Source organism: Microcaecilia unicolor, chromosome 1 (assembly GCF_901765095.1).
Source record: "Microcaecilia unicolor chromosome 1, aMicUni1.1, whole genome shotgun sequence".
Taxonomy (NCBI): Eukaryota; Metazoa; Chordata; class Amphibia; order Gymnophiona; family Siphonopidae; genus Microcaecilia; species Microcaecilia unicolor.
In genome coordinates, this window is record NC_044031.1 from 87074331 (window position 1) to 87092053 (window position 17723).

The 17723-nt window shown below is 46.8% G+C and overlaps 1 protein-coding gene across 4 annotated transcripts in view; it reads left to right on the forward strand.

Moving 5' to 3' along the window:
- Positions 1 to 393: 393 nt before the first annotated feature.
- Positions 394 to 17723, forward strand: part of PFKP (phosphofructokinase, platelet) — a 193550-nt gene continuing 176220 nt past the window's right edge. For 3 of the 4 annotated variants that reach the window (XM_030198897.1, XM_030198914.1, XM_030198904.1), the window contains exon 1: positions 394 to 681. In XM_030198897.1, the coding sequence (XP_030054757.1) occupies positions 594 to 681 (88 nt within the window). In that variant the 5' untranslated portion in view covers positions 394 to 593. The remainder of the gene's footprint in view (positions 682 to 17723) is intronic. The other variant, XM_030198886.1, reaches the window with a different exon arrangement.

The following is a 17723-nucleotide window of genomic DNA, read 5'->3' on the forward strand; positions in this document are numbered from 1 at the left end:
ATGTTTGGAAAATGCTGGGTGACCCCCTATCATAAGGTGAGGAAAAAGAAATAAAAGTCTGTAAAGGAACTGGAGATGAGGCTGTTCGACAAGCCTCCCATTATCTCCCCCCCCCCCCCCCCCCCCCCCCCCCCCCCCATCTTCTTCCCTCCGAGGACCGAGGATCCAGAACTCCTGAGTCATTCATTCCACCCTTTAGCCATCACTAACGGACTCCTCAAACTGTTCTCTCTGCTATCCCCTCCCCCCCGAATCTTCCACGGCTCGTCCCCTGGCCCGCCCACACGCCTCCTGTGCTACGCCGGATTGGTGCTCCTCGAAGAACCTCGCTTAGGATTGGTTTCAATCACTGTCAGTCACGGGCAGACAGTCTTGTCTGGGAAAGGGAGGGAGATCTCCCGGGCCCGGCTCGCTGCTGCTGCTGGCTGGCTTAGAGAGTGCGTGGGAGTCGGAAGTGGAGGAGCTAAGCAGCCTGACAGCGGCCTCGGCGCCCGATCCTTTCCCCTCCTGCTCATGCACTTCAGCTCTCCGGAACCAGCAAGGTTTAACGGACGAGGTATTTACCTCGAGTGAGGCTGCAGGTGGGACCCATCATGGCTCAGCCGGACAAGAAGTTTTTTGAGAATCTCTCGGGCACGGGTAAAGCAATCGCGGTACTGACCAGCGGAGGGGATGCGCAGGGTAAGTGGCAAGATGCTCTGTGTGGACCGGAATGCTCCCCCAACCTTTCCCAGCGCCTAGGCTGCAGACGCTGCTGCTTACCCGCAGAACATTTAGCTCAGAGCCAGGCTCCCCTCCCTGCGCTCTGCAGAGCGATGTCGCGCTCACCTGCGCCTGAATCGGTGAGCCGTTCGGGGATTCTTTTCATCATTCCTAAACGTGTGCACTGCTGAATCAGGTCTCAGCTTTGAAAAAAATCTAAAAAAGCAAAACTAAAAATGAGGCAGAAGGTGACCGTCCAGAAATGAAGGGTGTGCTGCTGCAGTGCGGGGTTTCTTGGCTTTCGGTAATACGGCAGTTATGCATAGTAGTTGCATCCGGCTTTCGTTTTCCTCCAGAGAGAAGTAGTGTTTTTTTCCTTTTATGACTGCTATTTAGAAATCTGACTTGGCTGTGGTGGCAGGGCAGCATCCGATCCCTCGATAGCGTTAACACTGCAGCTGCGCTGCAGCCTTGGGCTAAGCCCGAGAGATATTTCCCAGGAAATTAGGTGACATGTACGTTGTCAGCACTCGGAGGCGGAGTTCATTTTCATACCTTAAGACACACAAGACCGTTCAATCTTGGCCCTTAGCTTGGATTGGCTAATGATCGTGTTTTGTTATACACACTGGTTTACTCTATGCTTTAAAAATCCATTGCAGTGTAGCTGTGAATGTGCACAAAAATATAATGACTTCTTTTGCTTCTGCTGTATGACTAAGAGCTGCAAGAATATTTTAACGGGGGGAGGGCTTGGAGCAGAGGTGATTCTTGGACCTGCGGCTGTTGGGGAGTGTCAGACGTAGGTGAGATTAAATGACTGTTATAATTGAGGTAGACTTTTATTAGTTATTTAGAATTGGACTTTGTTTTGAAGGAAGGGGTGTGGTCTGATTCTGCTGCTACACTGTGATTAACGTTCTCACTTTTAGGGTAGATTTAACTTTAAAGTGAAAAAGAAGTTTGACGACTGGCAATTAGTTTACTTCTACACTTTTGAAGCTGTAATCTTGTACTCAGGAATGTAATTTTCTTGCAACAGAGGGAAGGGAAAGCATTCCACTGGGCGGGGGGTGGGGAGAGGAAACACAAGCAAAAATGCTCTGGAATGTAATTAATTTTTTACATAATATTTGGCTGAAGATTCACAAAGCTGTTTGATATCCTTGCTTGCACATTTTTGTCTTCGAAGATGCAGGAAATTGAATCATTGGTCAAAAGATGTACAAACTGGCATAGGTATCATGACATTTTGCATTTTTGGGGGGAGGGGAGGGGGGTTTGACCTGCAGTAGAGTAACTAAAAATTAATTCAACCCTAAAACCTGTATACCTGTTTTGAGAAAGTAATTTGCTTGATCACTAACCCCCCCCCCCCCCCCCCCCATTTACTAAGCCTTGCGGCAATGCCGACACAGCCCATTCAAAGCCAACAGGGAGTGAGTATCCAACAAGTCACAGATTCACTGCAAAGTACCTATAACAAAAATTGTAAACTGCATTGTCGCCTCAGGGATCACTTGCGGTGTATCTTGTGCTGAAAATAATAATAAAATCCAGTTTATTTCTTAAAATCTAAGGGGTCCTTTTACTAAGCTGCAGCAAAAATTGGCCTTAACCCTCCTCCCGTTCGTTTATTAAGCCGCATTTACGACTGCCACGTGGCAATGCTGACACAGTACATTCAAAGTAAATGGGCTGTGTTGGCTTTACAGCGTGACTTAGTAAATAGGGAGATTAATGTGGTCTTGTATAGGTTTTTCCCTGCGCTGAGGCCATTTTTTACTACAGTAGTAAAATGGCCAATTTTTCTTTATTATTTTACTAGTAAAAAAAGGCCCGTTTCTCAACGACATGAAACAGGCGCTAGCAAGGTTTTCCTCGGAGTGTGTATGTTTGAGAGAGTGTGTGTGAGAGTGACTGTGTGTGAGAGAGAGAGTGAATGTGCGAGTATGTGTGTGTGAGAGAGAGAGAGTTAGACTGGGTGCAAGTGTGTCTGTGAGAGAGAGAGAGAGAGAGAGAGAGAGAGAGAGAGAGAGAGAGAGAGAGAGTGTGTGTGTGAGATTGAGAGATGCTGTTTCTGCATGGCACAGTGTGTGTATGATGTTTGGGGGGGGGGGGGGGGGGGGTGGGGGGGGAAGGAAGGTATGACAGAAAGATGCTGATTGTCCCTGGTAGAGTTTGTGTATGATGTGGGTGTTGGGTGGGCGGGGAGGGTGGCAGAGTTTGTGTGTGATGTGGGGGGGGGGGGGGGGAGGTTAGCCGCGTCTGTGTGTGAGTGTGTTTGTATGGGGGACAGTTGCCTTTCTTCCCCTGTACTTCCCTTTCCTTAGCCCTGTACCGGAAGGAGGGGTGTGTGTGTGGGGGGGGGGGGCTTGGTTATTGTTTTTGTTGGGAGTGTATGAGTTGCATGACCAATCAGCGGTGCCATTTGGGGGTGGGGTGGGGGGAGGGTAGCGTTGCTCCGCATCAGTGTATATGTTTGTGTTTTTTGAGGGGGGGGGGGTCTGTGGGTGTGTGTGGGTGATTGAGAGAGAGAGATGTTGAATTTCCTTGTGACAGTTTGTGTATTAAGGGGGGTGGGGGGGGGAGTGTGTGTGTGTGAGTAAGAGAGAGAGAGATATGCTGTCTCTCCATGGCAGAGTGTGTGTATGTTGGTGTGGGGGGTGGGGAGTTTGGTTGTGTGTATGGGTGTGAGTGAGAGATCTAGATTCATCATGGCAGAGTTTGTGTATGATGTTGGGGGGAGTATGTGTGTGCGCTTGCGTCTGAGTGAGAGAGATGTTGATTTTCCTTTTAGAGTTTGTATATTAAGGTGGGTGGGAGGGGAGTGTGTGGGTGTGAGAGAGAGAGAGTGATGCTGTTTCTCCATGGCACAGTGTGTGTATGATGGGGGGGGGGGGGGGGGGGGGGGGGTTGAAGGAATGTGTGTCTGTGTCAGATACAAAGATGCTGATTGTCCCTTGGAGAGTTTGTGTATGATGTGGGTGGTAAAGTTTGTGTATGTTGTGGGAGGGTGGGAGGAGAGTGTAGCAACGTCTGTGTGTGAGAGTGTTTTGAGGGTGGACAATTGGCTTTCTTCCCCTTAACTTCCCTTTCCTTAGCCCCATACCAGAAGGAGGGGGGGGGGGGGGGGTGGTGCCTTGGTTATTGATTTGGTTGGGAGTGAGTTGTAGGACCAATCTGCAGTGCCATTTTTTTGTGGGGGAAGGGGGAGGGTAGCGGCATGTGGACTTTCCTTTCCCTAACCCCTTATGAGAAGGGGGGGGGGGGGGGGTAAGGTAGCTGCGTGCTGACTTTGCTTTTTGTTAGTCCCTTACCTGAAGGGGGGTGTTTTTGTTTTTTTTTCTTCATTTTGCGACCCTTGAGCTGTGAGGGAAGGGGGACCCTGTAACTTGGAGGGAGGGAGCAAGGGTGGACCCTGTAACTGTTAGTGAGGGTGGTCCGTGAAACTGGGAGGGAGATTGTTTGCGGTGCCGGTGACGTTGGGAGAGTGGGTAGTTGTGTGTGGGAGGGCGTTTGTGAGGGAGGCGGTGACTGGATTTCAGGGGGTGTGTTGCAGCACCATTATCGTTGACGTTGGGAGAGTGGGTCGTTGTGTGTGTGGGAGGGGGTTTGTGAGGTAGGCGGTGAGTGGATTTCAGGGGGGGTGGTTAAGGCGCCATTACTGTCAGTATTGATACCGGCAACATTGGAAGAGTGCGTCGTGTGTCTGGGAGGGGGTTTGTGAGGGAGGCAGCTAGTAGATTTCAGGGGGGGGGGTGGTTGCGGCGCCATTACCATCAGTATTGATACCGGCGACGTTGGGCATGGACTGATGCTGGGGGGCGCAGCGTAACGTATTCTTGGGAGTCCATTGGTACATGTGTCTCGTGCCGCTATGTTGTGGTTGGTCACAGCTGCTTGTAACGAACCAGGAAGCACGGTGACGTCAGTACAGGTGATGGATACAGTGTTGCAGGCAGCATGAACTCTACAAATGCTTCACTTCCAGGGAGTCAGCTTCAGAATGTTGGAGGTGCGTTTTATTATAGTAGATTATTATTATTATTATTATTGTATTATTGGCTGTGTGCTAATGTTGACATTACTGTGCAGCCATTGAAAAAATTACTCTGTGAACACTTATGGACACCTATTTTGTAGGTGGTAAGGGCTCATGCAGTAATTCTGCACTAATGTAGCTGCGCTGATTAGCACAGGAATGTCCACTCTCTGCCTCCAGACATGCCCCCTCAAACAAAAAATTGAGCTTCACCCATGGTCTGCCACTTTAAGCTACACATATTAGTTCCTAATGCAGCTTGGTAAAAGGATCTCTAGGCCCGTTTCTGACACAAATGAAACGGGCGCTAGCAAGGTTTTCCTCCGAGTGTGTATGTTTGGGAGAGTGTATGTGAGAGTGACTGTTTGAGAGTCAGAGTGAAAGTGTGAGTCTGTGAGAGAGAGAGTGAGTCTGGGTGTGAGTGTGTTTGTGAGAGAGTGTGTGTGTGAGAATGAGAGTGTGTGCAAGTGTGTATGTGAGACACAGTGTGAGAGAGAGTGTGTATGTGTGTGTGTGGGCGAGAGAGAGAGTGTGTGTGAGACACAGATTCTCTGTGAAAGTGAGTGTATGAGACCAAGCGAGTGTGTGAGTGACTGTGTGGCACATAGAGAGTGAATGTGATATAGTGTGAGACAGAGTGTGTGAGAGTGAGAGTCAGAAAGACATTGTATTTGAGAGAGAGAGAGTGTGAGCCCTGCCCTCCCAATCCATGCCCATCTGTCCCCTGCCCCTCCATTCATCCTTTTCCAGCAATTCCCCTCTCTCCCTGCCCTCCCAATCCATGCCCATCCATGCTCCTCTGTCACCTGTCCCCTGCATTCATCCCTATCCAGCAATTCCCCTCTCTCCCTGAGGCCTGCCCTACAATCCATATCCATCCATGCCCATGTGTCCCCTCCATTCATCCCTATCCAGCAATTCCCCTCTCTCCCTGAGCCCTGCTCTCCCAATCCATGCCCATCCATGCTCCTCTGTCCCCTGCCCCCTCCATTCATCCCTTTCCAGCAATTCCCCTCTCTCCCTGAGCCCTGCCCTCCCAATCCATGCCCATCCATGTTCCTCTGTCACCTGCCCCCTCCATTCATCCCTATCCAGCAATTCCCCTCTCTCCCTGAGCCCTGCCCTGCAATCCATATCCATCCATGCCCATGTGTCCCCTCCATTCATCCCTATCCAGCAATTCCCCCTCCCTGAGTCCTGCCCTTCCAATCCATGCCCATCCATGCTCCTCTGTCACCTGGCCCCTCCATTCATCCCTATCCAGCAATTCCCCTCTCTCCCTGAAGCCTGCCCTGCAATCCATATCCATCCATGCCCATCTGTCCCCTCCATTCATCCCTATCCAGCAATTCCCCTCTCTCCCTGAGTCCTGCCCTCCCAATCCATGCCCATCCATGCTCCTCTGTCCCCTGCCCCCTCCATTCATCCCTTTCCAGCAATTCCCCTCTCTCCCTGAGCCCTGCCCTCCCAATCCAAGCCCATCCATGCTCCTCTGTCCCCTGCCGCCTCCATTCATCCTTTTCCAGCAAGTCCCCTCTCTCCCTTCCATGACCCCCCCTCGCATCCATGCTCCTCTATGTCCCATGTCCCAGCCTGGCCCTCTCCCCCCCTTCGCATCCATGCCCCCCCGCTTCGCATCTATGCTGTCGTTTCTCCCCTGCCCTCCTGCTCCCATTGTTCTACTTTACTGGCCACCCTCTTCTCTCCCCCCAACATCCCTTTTTGTTTTTTTTTTCTTCTTTTTAAATTTACCTCCGTGGCGGTTCCGGCAGCGAAGCGTCAGGGAAGGAGGCGGTGCTCCCGACGTCTAGGTTTCCCTTCGCTGTGTTCCGCCTTCTTTTGACGTCATCCTTGACGTCAGAAGAAGGCGGAACACAGGGAAGGGAAGGCTAGACGTCGTGAGCGCCGCCTCCTTCCCTGACGCTTCGCTGCCGGATTTTTTTTTTTTTTTTGCGCCCTCAACGTCATGATGTTTGACGCGAGGGCGGGGCAGAGACGGCTGGCTGGCTTGAAGTCTTTGTTATTGTGGTCGCGCGCTTCCGTCAGGAGTTGTGTTATTCGAACGTTGGAGGAGCATGACGTTGAGGGCGGAGCGATGCGATTGGTTGAGTGTCATTGCTCCGCCCTCGACGTCATCACGTTTGACGCGTGGGCGGGGCAGACACAAAGCGATCTCACCCCCTTCACTTTTAGAATGTTGGGTAAGTGAGGCTTCATTAGAACGTTGGAGGTGCGTTTTATATAGAGAGATTATTATTATTATTATTATTGTATTATTGGCTGTGTGCTAATGTTGACATTACTGTGCAGCCATTGAAAAAATTACTCTGTGAACACTTATGGACACCTATTTTGTAGGTGGTAAGGGCTCATGCAGTAATTCTGCACTAATGTAGCTGCGCTGATTAGCACAGGAATGTCCACTCTCTGCCTCCAGACATGCCCCCTCAAACAAAAAATTGAGCTTCACCCATGGTCTGCCACTTTAAGTTACACATATTAGTTCCTAATGCAGCTTGGTAAAAGGATCTCTAGGTGATTCTGTGATTATTTAGAAATTTCTTTAGAAAGATAAACAAAACCACATGTCTTTGGAACTTCAGGTGGAATATTAGTTTCCTAATCCATATTATGGCTGTCTGTTGGTGTGTGAGGGATGATGGCTGAAGTTAAGTATAAATGGTCTTGTCTCTCTGATGGTTTGGAGTGTAGCACATAGGATGATTTTAATACTAAATAGTATTTGGCCTGTGGAAACATACATATAAGATTCCTGAAGATATAGGGATTTGTAGAATGGAATGTTGCCATGATTTTGGCCACTGTTGGAAACAGGATACTGGGCTAGATGGACCATTGGTCTGACCCAGTGTGGCTACTCTCTTTACTAAGCTGTGGTAGAAATTGGCCTTAGCGTGCCCTTACGTGGGTCTTTCCTGGGGCCGTAAAACCCCACGTTTTCTATTTTTTTCCGTTAATGGCAATGCACTGTCGCCATTAGCATGTGGCCATTTTTTAAAAAATTACTGTAGGAGTACTTACAGCCTCCTTTTTTGTAGACAGTAAGCAGGGCAGTGAAGTTGGTACATCAAACCTTTGACTGCGACTCCAGCTCTGATTCCTATCGATATTAAGCTTTAAATTTTTCATTCTGGATCTAATGTACTGGTAAATATACTATTAGATCCAGAACAAAGATATGTATATGTAAGGTTAACATGATAACTTTTTACTAGGCCTTGAATGGAAGAAGTAACTAACTCGTTAGTCTCACTCACTCACACAAGGAGTGACTCGGGCTGCATATACTGCAGAAGGACATGTTTATCCACTCCTACCCTAGCTGAGATAATGTTTAACTATCTCTCTGACCTCATGTGCAACTTTCTTTAAATCAATCATCTTACTTTCTCACTCTTCCTACTTTCTTACCTATCTATATGTTACAACTTTGCCTTACCCTTCACTATCAATTATAATGTTCTATTACGTATTGTGTTGACATTGTAAGTAGTATACCATGCCATACTTGTATTGTTTTCTAATATTTTTACCGCTGTAATTGTCTGTTGCTCATGTTTGATCTATTCTTACTGTACGCCGCCTTGAGTGAATTCCTTCAAAAAAGCGGTAAATTAAATCCTAATAAAATAAATAATGTATTATAATGTTTTTTATTTTGAAGCTGGAGTCAGAACATTTGTACTGACTCAGACTCCACCCAAAATTGTTTCCAACTCCACAGCCCTGGCGGTAAGGGCTCCTGATATCCATGCGCTAACCAGTTAATGCAGGGTAATGTAGATGTGCAGGAATGTCTGCTCTCTGCCTGTTAAAAAAAACAAAACAAAGAAAATAACAAATTACCAGCGGTTAGTGAAGAATGATGTGGAATGCTTTAGCATGTCCTGTGTTAGGCCATCTTGCTTTGTAAAAGGGCCCCTAAGCTGAGGTAATGGATGGTTAAGTGACTTGCCCAAGATTACAAGGAGCTAAAGTGGGATTTGAACAGGGCTTCCTGGTTCTCAGACTGCTGTTCTGACCAATTAGGCTACATCTCCTTGGAATTTGGATGCCAGTCTATTTCCCTCTTCTTGCCATCTCCAGTTTCTGTCATTGACCTCTGCGTGTTCAACACCAGCACTAGCTGAGGAAGAGAGTCTGGAGAATCAAACTTAATTCTTTTTACACATATCGCTTTGATTGCGCCAAAGCAGCTGGACTGGTTACGTTATTGGAGACATACTCCCTCGCCCTTCATTATTAGCCAGGGCTTTGGGCAAAGTGCATCTTATACAGTGCTGGTCCTGGTTCTTATGTTGAAGTCTTTTTGCTAATGTGACCCTCACATCAAAAATTGTGAAGTTAGCTGGTCTACTGAGGTATTAGTTTTTGGAGGACAAGCAGGGGTAGGCAAACATTTTGACATGAAGGCCAGATTGGGAGCCATGACTAGGGTAGAGGTCTGAGGAACAGGAGATCCTCTTCTAATGCCCAGTACTCTCCCAGCCATCCCTCAGCATCCCCCTTCCTACTTGTCTGGTGAGTACAAACCTCTGGTGACACCTGTTAAGTAGCATGTGGGCAGCTCTTTATTTTTACTGCCTTTGACAACAGTCACCAAAGTCCCTAAATGCCCACCTTTGACACATGCATCTTGATGTCAGAGGTGGACATGTTAGGCCTTCAGCAGTATTGCCGTAGCAGCCAAGGAATCAGGCCAAATAATATGTTCATTTTGGACATGAGGACAACTTTTTGTAAAGCTTAAGCCTGTCTGTTTTTTTTTTTTGTACTATTATGTTCCTTTCTCATCAGTAAAGCTGTCTCTAGCATCTTCCCTCATCTGTTCTTCAGTAGTAGTTGCCGAATCTCTACACCAAGGATGTAACTAAATGAAACCTGGATCTTCCTGTGGCCTCTTCACTAAGCCTGATGAGCAGTGACTGACTCTTACAGTGACAATTCTCTGTGGATGAGTAATATCTGATATGTACATCTGGTCTCTTCTTTCTTGTGTTTGACTCCATTCTTTTCATCTCCCTCTTCTCATGTTCTAGATGAGGCCCTATCCTTTGTGGTGGTTATATTTGAAAAAGCTTAAAGATAATGGAGTATTTTAGGAAACAAATGTGGCCACCAAAAACAAAGAATTTCTGCCTTAGCTATTCTACTTTCATTAGAAGATGTGTCTGTTAGATCCTTTTGTTTGTGAGCGACTAGCCTCTTAAGAGGGGGCCAGTTCCTTCTGCCCCCTCCTCCCCCACCCAAGAGCCTTGCTGACTTTAGTTCTTTGGCTCCTCTTTCCTGCCTACCCAATGTCTAGTGGCAGATTTAATACTGTTGCCCCCAGACATTGGGGCAGCCAGCTGCATCTCTCTAGAATAATGGGTTGTGGTGGGCCCAGAGGTACCCTCTTAAGGTTGTGCCTGTTGGCTTAAAATAAAAGCTAGGGCGGTGTAGGATCACAGTTTTCAGTAATGGGGCTGACTTTTGACAATAGTTTTGCTGCCCCCAGACAGTTGCATATTCAGCCTATTAAAAAATCTATCCCTCCTTGTATTTAAATAACTGACCATAGGCTCTTTCACCCTTCTCTGGCAAGGACTATGTAATAGCTAGATGTAGTCTCTTTACACCCCCCTTTCCTCACTGGGGTGAAGAAACAGCCTGCAGCCCTCTTTCTTCAGACTTCTTCATTGGTTTGGTGTAATAGCTGGCAGCAGTCTCTTTATAATAAATTGCTACACTCTCTTTAAATCCTTCCTCAACCATGTTCTCAGTGACAGCTGCCCAGTCTCTGGTTAGATCGTCTTCATACTGGTTCTCTCAGTAAGAGCTGATGGCAGTCTCTCTTTTGACTTCCCTCATACGGGTTTAGACCAACCACAAGCTAGTTTTCTCAGTAAGAGCCACAAGTAGTCTCTTCAGATCTTCCTCATACTGGCACTTTTAGTAAGAGCCGGCGGCGGTCTCTCTTTAGAGCTCTCTCATGCTAGTTCTCTCAGTAAGAACCACCGGCAGTCGTTTTAGACCTCCCTGAAGCTAGGTTTCTCAGAGTCACCGGCAGGCTTTTTAGATCTTGCTCACTCTGGTTTCCTTACTAAAAGCCGGTCGTCGGCTGCAGGTCTCTTCCAACCATCCTCCCTCACGCAGCAGGCGACGCTGGAGCCGCTCTGCGAGTCTGCGTACGTGCAGGGCTGCATTCCGCTGTGACGTCACGGCCGCAGGAGGAGGAAGCGGCGGCCGCTGCAGACTGCAGTGAAATGTGGGGACCGCCTTCGGTACCCTCCCCCCCACCCCCACTCATCACATCACTCATTTCTCCTTCCGCGAGTTTTACCAAACATTAGTCAAAGCGAGCGTGCACGTACTAGAGGGGTGGGGCAGTTGTGACCAGAGATGTTATCTGTTTGATGCTGCCCGCGTCTCCTGCTTTTTTTTTGTTTTTACCTTCAGAACCATATGTAATTTTGTAGCTGGTGATTTGGTCTTTAAAGTTTGCAAACTTGTGATTAAAGGAAAAGGGAAGCGTCTTAGCCCCTGGAGCAGAGCTTGGAAAGCCTCAGGAATTCCGGATAGCGTGCCGCCTGCCCTAGACTAGTGTTTCAGGTTAACACTACAGTTGACATAGCTAGGGAGGCTGCTGTTGTGTGCAGTAATTCCTAATGCTCCGATCACCCCTGCCTTTGCACACACATAGGCCGGTTTATGATGCGATAGCTTGCCTCCGCCCGGTCACCTTGCCTTAAATAGTGCATCAGAACTCAGGAGGTGGGGAGGAGGCTGAGCAATTTCAGACGATCCTTTCAAGGTCATCGGTGCTGCAAAGACTCTGCTTTCCGTGAAGAGGCAGCATGCCGAGCTTATGCTATATCCGGAGTCACTATGGCCACTTGAAATCTCCATCATTTTTGATGTCACACAGAAACAGAACACCATAGAGCCCTCCAGTCTGCTTAATTCCTTCTTTGAGATCATACTGGTCTTGTTGCTAGCCTTTTTGGAATTTTTGATAGATTGGGTCTGAACAATTGCAATCAGATACTCGCAAACAGCGTAGTGTGGGCTCCTGATTATATCCAAGAATTTGCTGCATTAACTCCATATTTTCTGAAAATTTATTTTGTTACATTTTTGGATCATAATTGTCAAATAAGTGGCAGCCAGAATAATAGTTAGATGTTGGAGATATAAACATACCGCACCTTGGTTCTAAGCACTGCATTGGCTGCTGATTGCAGCTCTGTGAAATTCAAGGTGTTGGTTATGATACTTAAGGGGATAGTTACTAAGTTGCATTAAGGCAATAATGTGTGTTATTTGCCACTTAACACATTTAATGGCAATAATTTGTGTTACCTTACAGTAACACGGGTTAATTTAGGTTACTACAGGAGGCATAATGAGATACAAAGTGTGCTAATATACGCAGGGCACCTTATTATGGGATCCTTTTACTAAAGGGGTTAAGCCCTAATGTGCACTTAGGGCTGGATTCAGTAAATGGCGTCTAAAATGTAGGCACATTGGAATAGGCACATAGGCAGGAACTTACATACATTTAGGCGCGGCCATTTACGCCACTAAAAACCTAGTGTAAATACTTAGTAACATAGTAGATGACGGCAGAAAAAGACCTGCGCGGTCCATCCAGTCTGCCCAACAAGATAAACTCACATGTGCTACTTTTTGTGTATCTTACCTTGATTTGTACCTGTCCTTTTCCGGGCACACACCGTATAAGTCTGCCCAGCACTATCCCCGCCTCCCAACCACCAGCCCCGCCTCCCACCACCGGTTCTGGCACACACCGTATAAGTCTGCCCAGCACTATCCCCGCCTCCCACCACCGGTTCTGGCACAGACCGTATAAGTCAGCCCAGCACTATCCCCGCCTCCAAACCACCAGTCCCGCCTCCCACCATCGGCTGTGGCACAGACCGTATAAGTCTGCCCAGCACCATCTCCGTCTCCCGCCACCGGCTTTGCCACCCAATCTCGTCTAAGCTCCTTAGGATCCATTCCTTCTGAGCAGAATTCCTTTATGTTTATCCCACGCATGTTTGAATTCCGTTACCGTTTTCGTTTCCACCACCTCCCGCGGGAGGGCATTCCAAGCATCCACTACTCTCTCCGTGAAAAAATACTTCCTGACATTTTTCTTGAGTCTGCCCCCCTTCAATCTCATTTCATGTCCTCTCGTTCTACTGCCTTCGCATCTCCGGAAAAGGTTTGTTTGCAGATTAATACCTTTCAAATATTTGAACGTCTGTATCATATCACCCCTGTTTCTCCTTTCCTCCAGAGTGTACATGTTCAGGTCCGCAAGTCTCTCCTCATACGTCTTGTAACGCAAATCCCATACCATTCTCGTAGCTTTTCTTTGCACCGCTTCAATTCTTTTTACATCCTTAACAAGATACGGCCTCCAGAATTGAACACAATACTCCAGGTGGGGCCTCACCAACGACTTATACAGGGGCATCAACACCCCCTTTCTTCTGCTGGTCACACCTCTCTCTATACAGCCTAACAACCTTCTAGCTAGGGCCACCGCCTTGTCACACTGTTTTGTCGCCTTCAAATCCTCAGATACTATCACCCCAAGATCCCTCTCCCCATCCGTACCTATCAGACTCTCCCCGCCTCCCGTGGATTTCTACTCCCTAAGTGCATCACTTTGCATTTCTTCGCATTGAATTTTAATTGCCAAACCTTAGACCATTCTTCTAGCTTCTGTAGGTCCTTTTTCATGTTTTCCACTCCCTCCGGGGTGTCCACTCTGTTGCAGATCTAAGTATCATCCGCAAATAGGCAAACTTTACCTTCTAACTCTTTGGCAATGTCACTCACAAATATATTGAACAGAATCGGCCCCAGCACCGATCCTTGAGGCACTCCACTACTTACCTTTCGCTCCTCCGAGCGAATTCCATTCACCACCACCCTCTGGCGTCTGTCCGTCAACCAGTTCCTAATCCAGTTCACCACTTCGGGTCCTATCTTCAGCCCATCCAGTTTATTTAAGAGCCTCCTGTGGGGAACTGTGTCAAAAGCTTTGCTGAAATCTAAGTAGATTACGTCCATAGCTCGTCCCTGATTCAATTCTCCTGTCACCCAATCAAAGAATTCAATGAGGTTCGTTTGGCACGATTTCCCTTTGGTAAATCCATGTTGTCTCGGATCTTGCAACTTATTGGCTTCCAGGAAATTCACTATCCTTTCCTTCAGCATCGCTTCCATTACTTTTCCAATAACCGAAGTGAGGCTTACCGGCCTGTAGTTTCCAGCTTCTTCCCTATCACCACTTTTGTGAAGAGGGACCACATCCGCCGATCTCCAATCCCTCGTAACCTCTCCCGTTTCCAAGGATTTATTAAAGAAATCTTTAAGTGGACCCGCCAGAACCTCTCTGAGCTCCTTCAATATCCTAGGGTGGATCCCATCTGGTTCCATGGCTTTGTCCACCTTTAGCTTTGCAAGTTGTTCATACACACTCTCTTCCGTGAACGGTGCTCTATCCACTTCAATCTCATTTGTACTTTTTGCAGTCCATCGCGGTCCTTCTCCAGGATTTTCTTCTGTGAAAACAGAACAGAAGTATCTATTTAGCAAATTTGCTTTTTCTTCATCATTATCCACATAGCGGTTCGCAGTATCTTTTAGTCTCACAATTCCCTTTTTAGTCATTCTCCTTTCACTAATATACCTGAAGAAACTCTTGCCACCCCTCCTTACATTTTTAGCCATTTGTTCTTCCGTTTGCGCTTTCGCCAGACGTATCTCTCTCTTGGCTTCTTTCAGTTTCATCCGGTATTCCTCCTCGTGTCCCTTTTCTTGAGTTTTTTTGTATTTCTGGAACGCCAACTCTTTAGCCTTTATTTTCTCAGCCACTTGCTTGGAGAACCATATTGGTTTCCTTTTTCTCTTGCTTTTATTTACTTTCCTTACATAAAGGTTCGTGGCCCTATTTATAGCTTCTTTCAGCCTGGACCACTGTCCTTCCACTTCTTATATTTCCTCCCATCCCATCAGCTCCTTCCTCAGGTATTCCCCCATTTTACTAAAGTCAGCATGTTTGAAATCCAGGACTTTGAGTTTTGAGTGGCCACCCTCCTCTTCAGCCGTCATATCAAACCAAACCGTTTGATGGTCACTGCCGCCCAGGTGGGCACCCACTCGGACATTTGACACATTATCCCCATTTGTGAGTACCAGATCTAGCGTCGCTCCCTCCCTCGTGGGTTCTGACACCATTTGTCTGAGCAAAGCACTTTGAAAAGCATCCACGATCTCTCTACTTCTTTCCGATTCCGCAGACGGAACCTTCCAATCTACATCCGGCAGATTGAAATCTCCCAACAACAGCACCTCTCTTTTCTTCCCCAACTTTTGAATATCAGCGATCAGATCTTTATCTAGGTCCGCCAATTGTGTCGGGGGTCTGTAGACAACACCCACATGGACAGAAGTTCTATCCTCTCTTTTTAAGGTGATCCATATCGCTTCTTCCTTTCCCCAGTTCCCTGTCATTTCAGTCGCTGTGATATTATTTCTCACATACAGAGCTACTCCTCCACCTTTACGCCCCTTTCTATCCTTCCTAAAAAGGTTATAGCCTGGTATGTTTGCATCCCATTCATGGGAACCATTGAGCCATGTCTCTGTGATTGCAACTATGTCCAAGTCTGCCTCCAAGATTAGGGCATGAAGGTCATGAACTTTATTGCTTAGACTGAGAGCATTTGTGGTCATCACTTTCCATCTACATTTCCAAGTATGTGTTTCGGTTTTAGTGATTTGGGGGTGTCTTTTCTCTTTGGGTACCTTCATATCTTTTTGTTCCACCTTCTTTGCTTTTTCTTTTTCTTCCGCCTCAGTTTTATTTTCAGGAGCATCACAGTGCTGTAGTGGAGCAAAAGAATTCTGTAGGGGCAAAACTTGTGAGGGCGGATGCTTCTGTGTCACATAACGAAGCCTGCCTGAGCCTAATGTGAACCATCTATTCTTAGGTGGTATTATCCTTTGAGGCAGTGGTGAGAATTTGGTATGATTCTGTGCAGTATGATTTTGTGCAGTCCTAGAAGTTGCTTTAAGTGCATTCAATTCCTGCTTTACTTTGCTGAGCTCCTGTTTTAAACTAGCAAGCTGAAGACAGATAGGACAAGCTTTAAGTCTCCAGAAGCTTGGTCTTGAAACTAAAGCACCACAATTATTACAGAGAATAAAAGTCATCTTGATTTGTTGAAATGGGTATGATCAGGTGTACTATGGTGGGGTTGTAATTAGGGTGGGGTTAATTTATGATATGTAGTATATTTGGTAAAGCTATATAGGAAGTGTCAGTCTTGGGGTGGGTGGGTTGTGGGGCAGGGTGGGTGGGCTTAAGCGTAAGACCTATGGAATGTGTTTGCTGTAACCTATCTCTAGAACAGCATTGAAATGCCCAGAGCCACAAGTGTAAGGTAGGGGGAATCAGAAAATAATCTTATCTGAGAGCACCCAAATCCGTCCAGCTTCTGTTCTGTGTAGAGACAAAAACCATGTGGAGAGAGAAGCTCCACCTGTGCTATGCAATCACCTTACAACAAAAGCAGATGGGGGAGGGGAGGAATTCCACACAGTATGGAAGCAGAAGGGAAAAATAAAAACACAAGAGAAACTACTACCGATTTTAAAACACTTGTGCCTAAATGTATTCGTGTTCCCGTAAATTCTACAACAATGCACGTAAATTTCATTCACACCCCCGACATGCCTACATTCAGCTGCACGTGTTGGAATTTGCATGCGCCTCTTTACAATATGCCAAAAATCGCGCATAAGTTACAATTATTGCCAGTTAGTGATAATTGGTTATCAGCCAATTATCACTAATTGGCTCGTTACTCAATTGAGTAATGTGTGTAAATTGGCCATGTGCACAATTTAACATGTGCTACTCGCCGCACCTTATATGGAATCTGGCTCTTAGCGTGTGAGAAAATGCTTACCACAAAATGTGTTAGCGTTGGTATTTTTCGCCTTGCAACGTGCTAAGGGGTCCTTTTAAGGTGCGCTAATGATTAGCATGCACTAAATAAGACTCTCGTTATATTCCTATGGATGGCTTATCATTTAGTGCATCCTAGTAAAAGGACCCCTAAGTGTACGTTAACGTTTTACAGTGGGTGTGTTATATGGATGGAGAGTGCAGCAAAAAGAGGAGTAGGATGATCTGGCTCTTTCAATAACCCAGGGAGACGTATGCAGTTACAAAGTCTTTATTATTGGTCATCAAATGACTCAACACAGCAGCCGTGTTTCGGCGCTTGTGCGCCTGCTTCAGGAGCTGTGTCGAGTCATTTGATGACCAATAATAAAGACTTTGTAACTACATACGTCTCCCTGGGTTATTGAAAGAGCCAGATCATCCTACTCCTCTTTTTGCTGTACTACTGTATCGTAGGTTTTGAGGGTTCCTCCACCTTTGGTGGTCACTCCTCACCATGGATAGAGAGTGGGCATTCCTGCAGTACCTAGGTAGCGCCACCTAACCAGATAACAGTTAATGTGGAAACACTAAGGGTTCCTTTTACTAAAGTGCACTAACGGTTAGCGTGCATTAAATGCTAAGAAGTCCATTTTATTCCTTTGGGCTTGTTAGCATTCAGCATGCGCTAATCGTTAGCGTGCCTTAGTAAAAAGACCACTTAGTGCCTTCTATGAACTGGTGAGTGCTCCTGCTTTAATTATTTTTTTTTGTTGGTCCCATGCACTAATGGAAAAATCCAGTGCAGGACCTGCGGGAACCTCCCCCCCCCCCCAAAAAAAAAAAAAAAACAACCTAAAAAACTGCTGCATTGAATCTGGGCTCAGTACATGGGAATGTCCTGTGTTAAAATGCACTAAGCCTAGATTCTAGCGTGATTTAATAAAAGAGCCCCTATGTAAACTGAATAACACAGCTTTAGCCCAGGAAAAAAAGATGCAC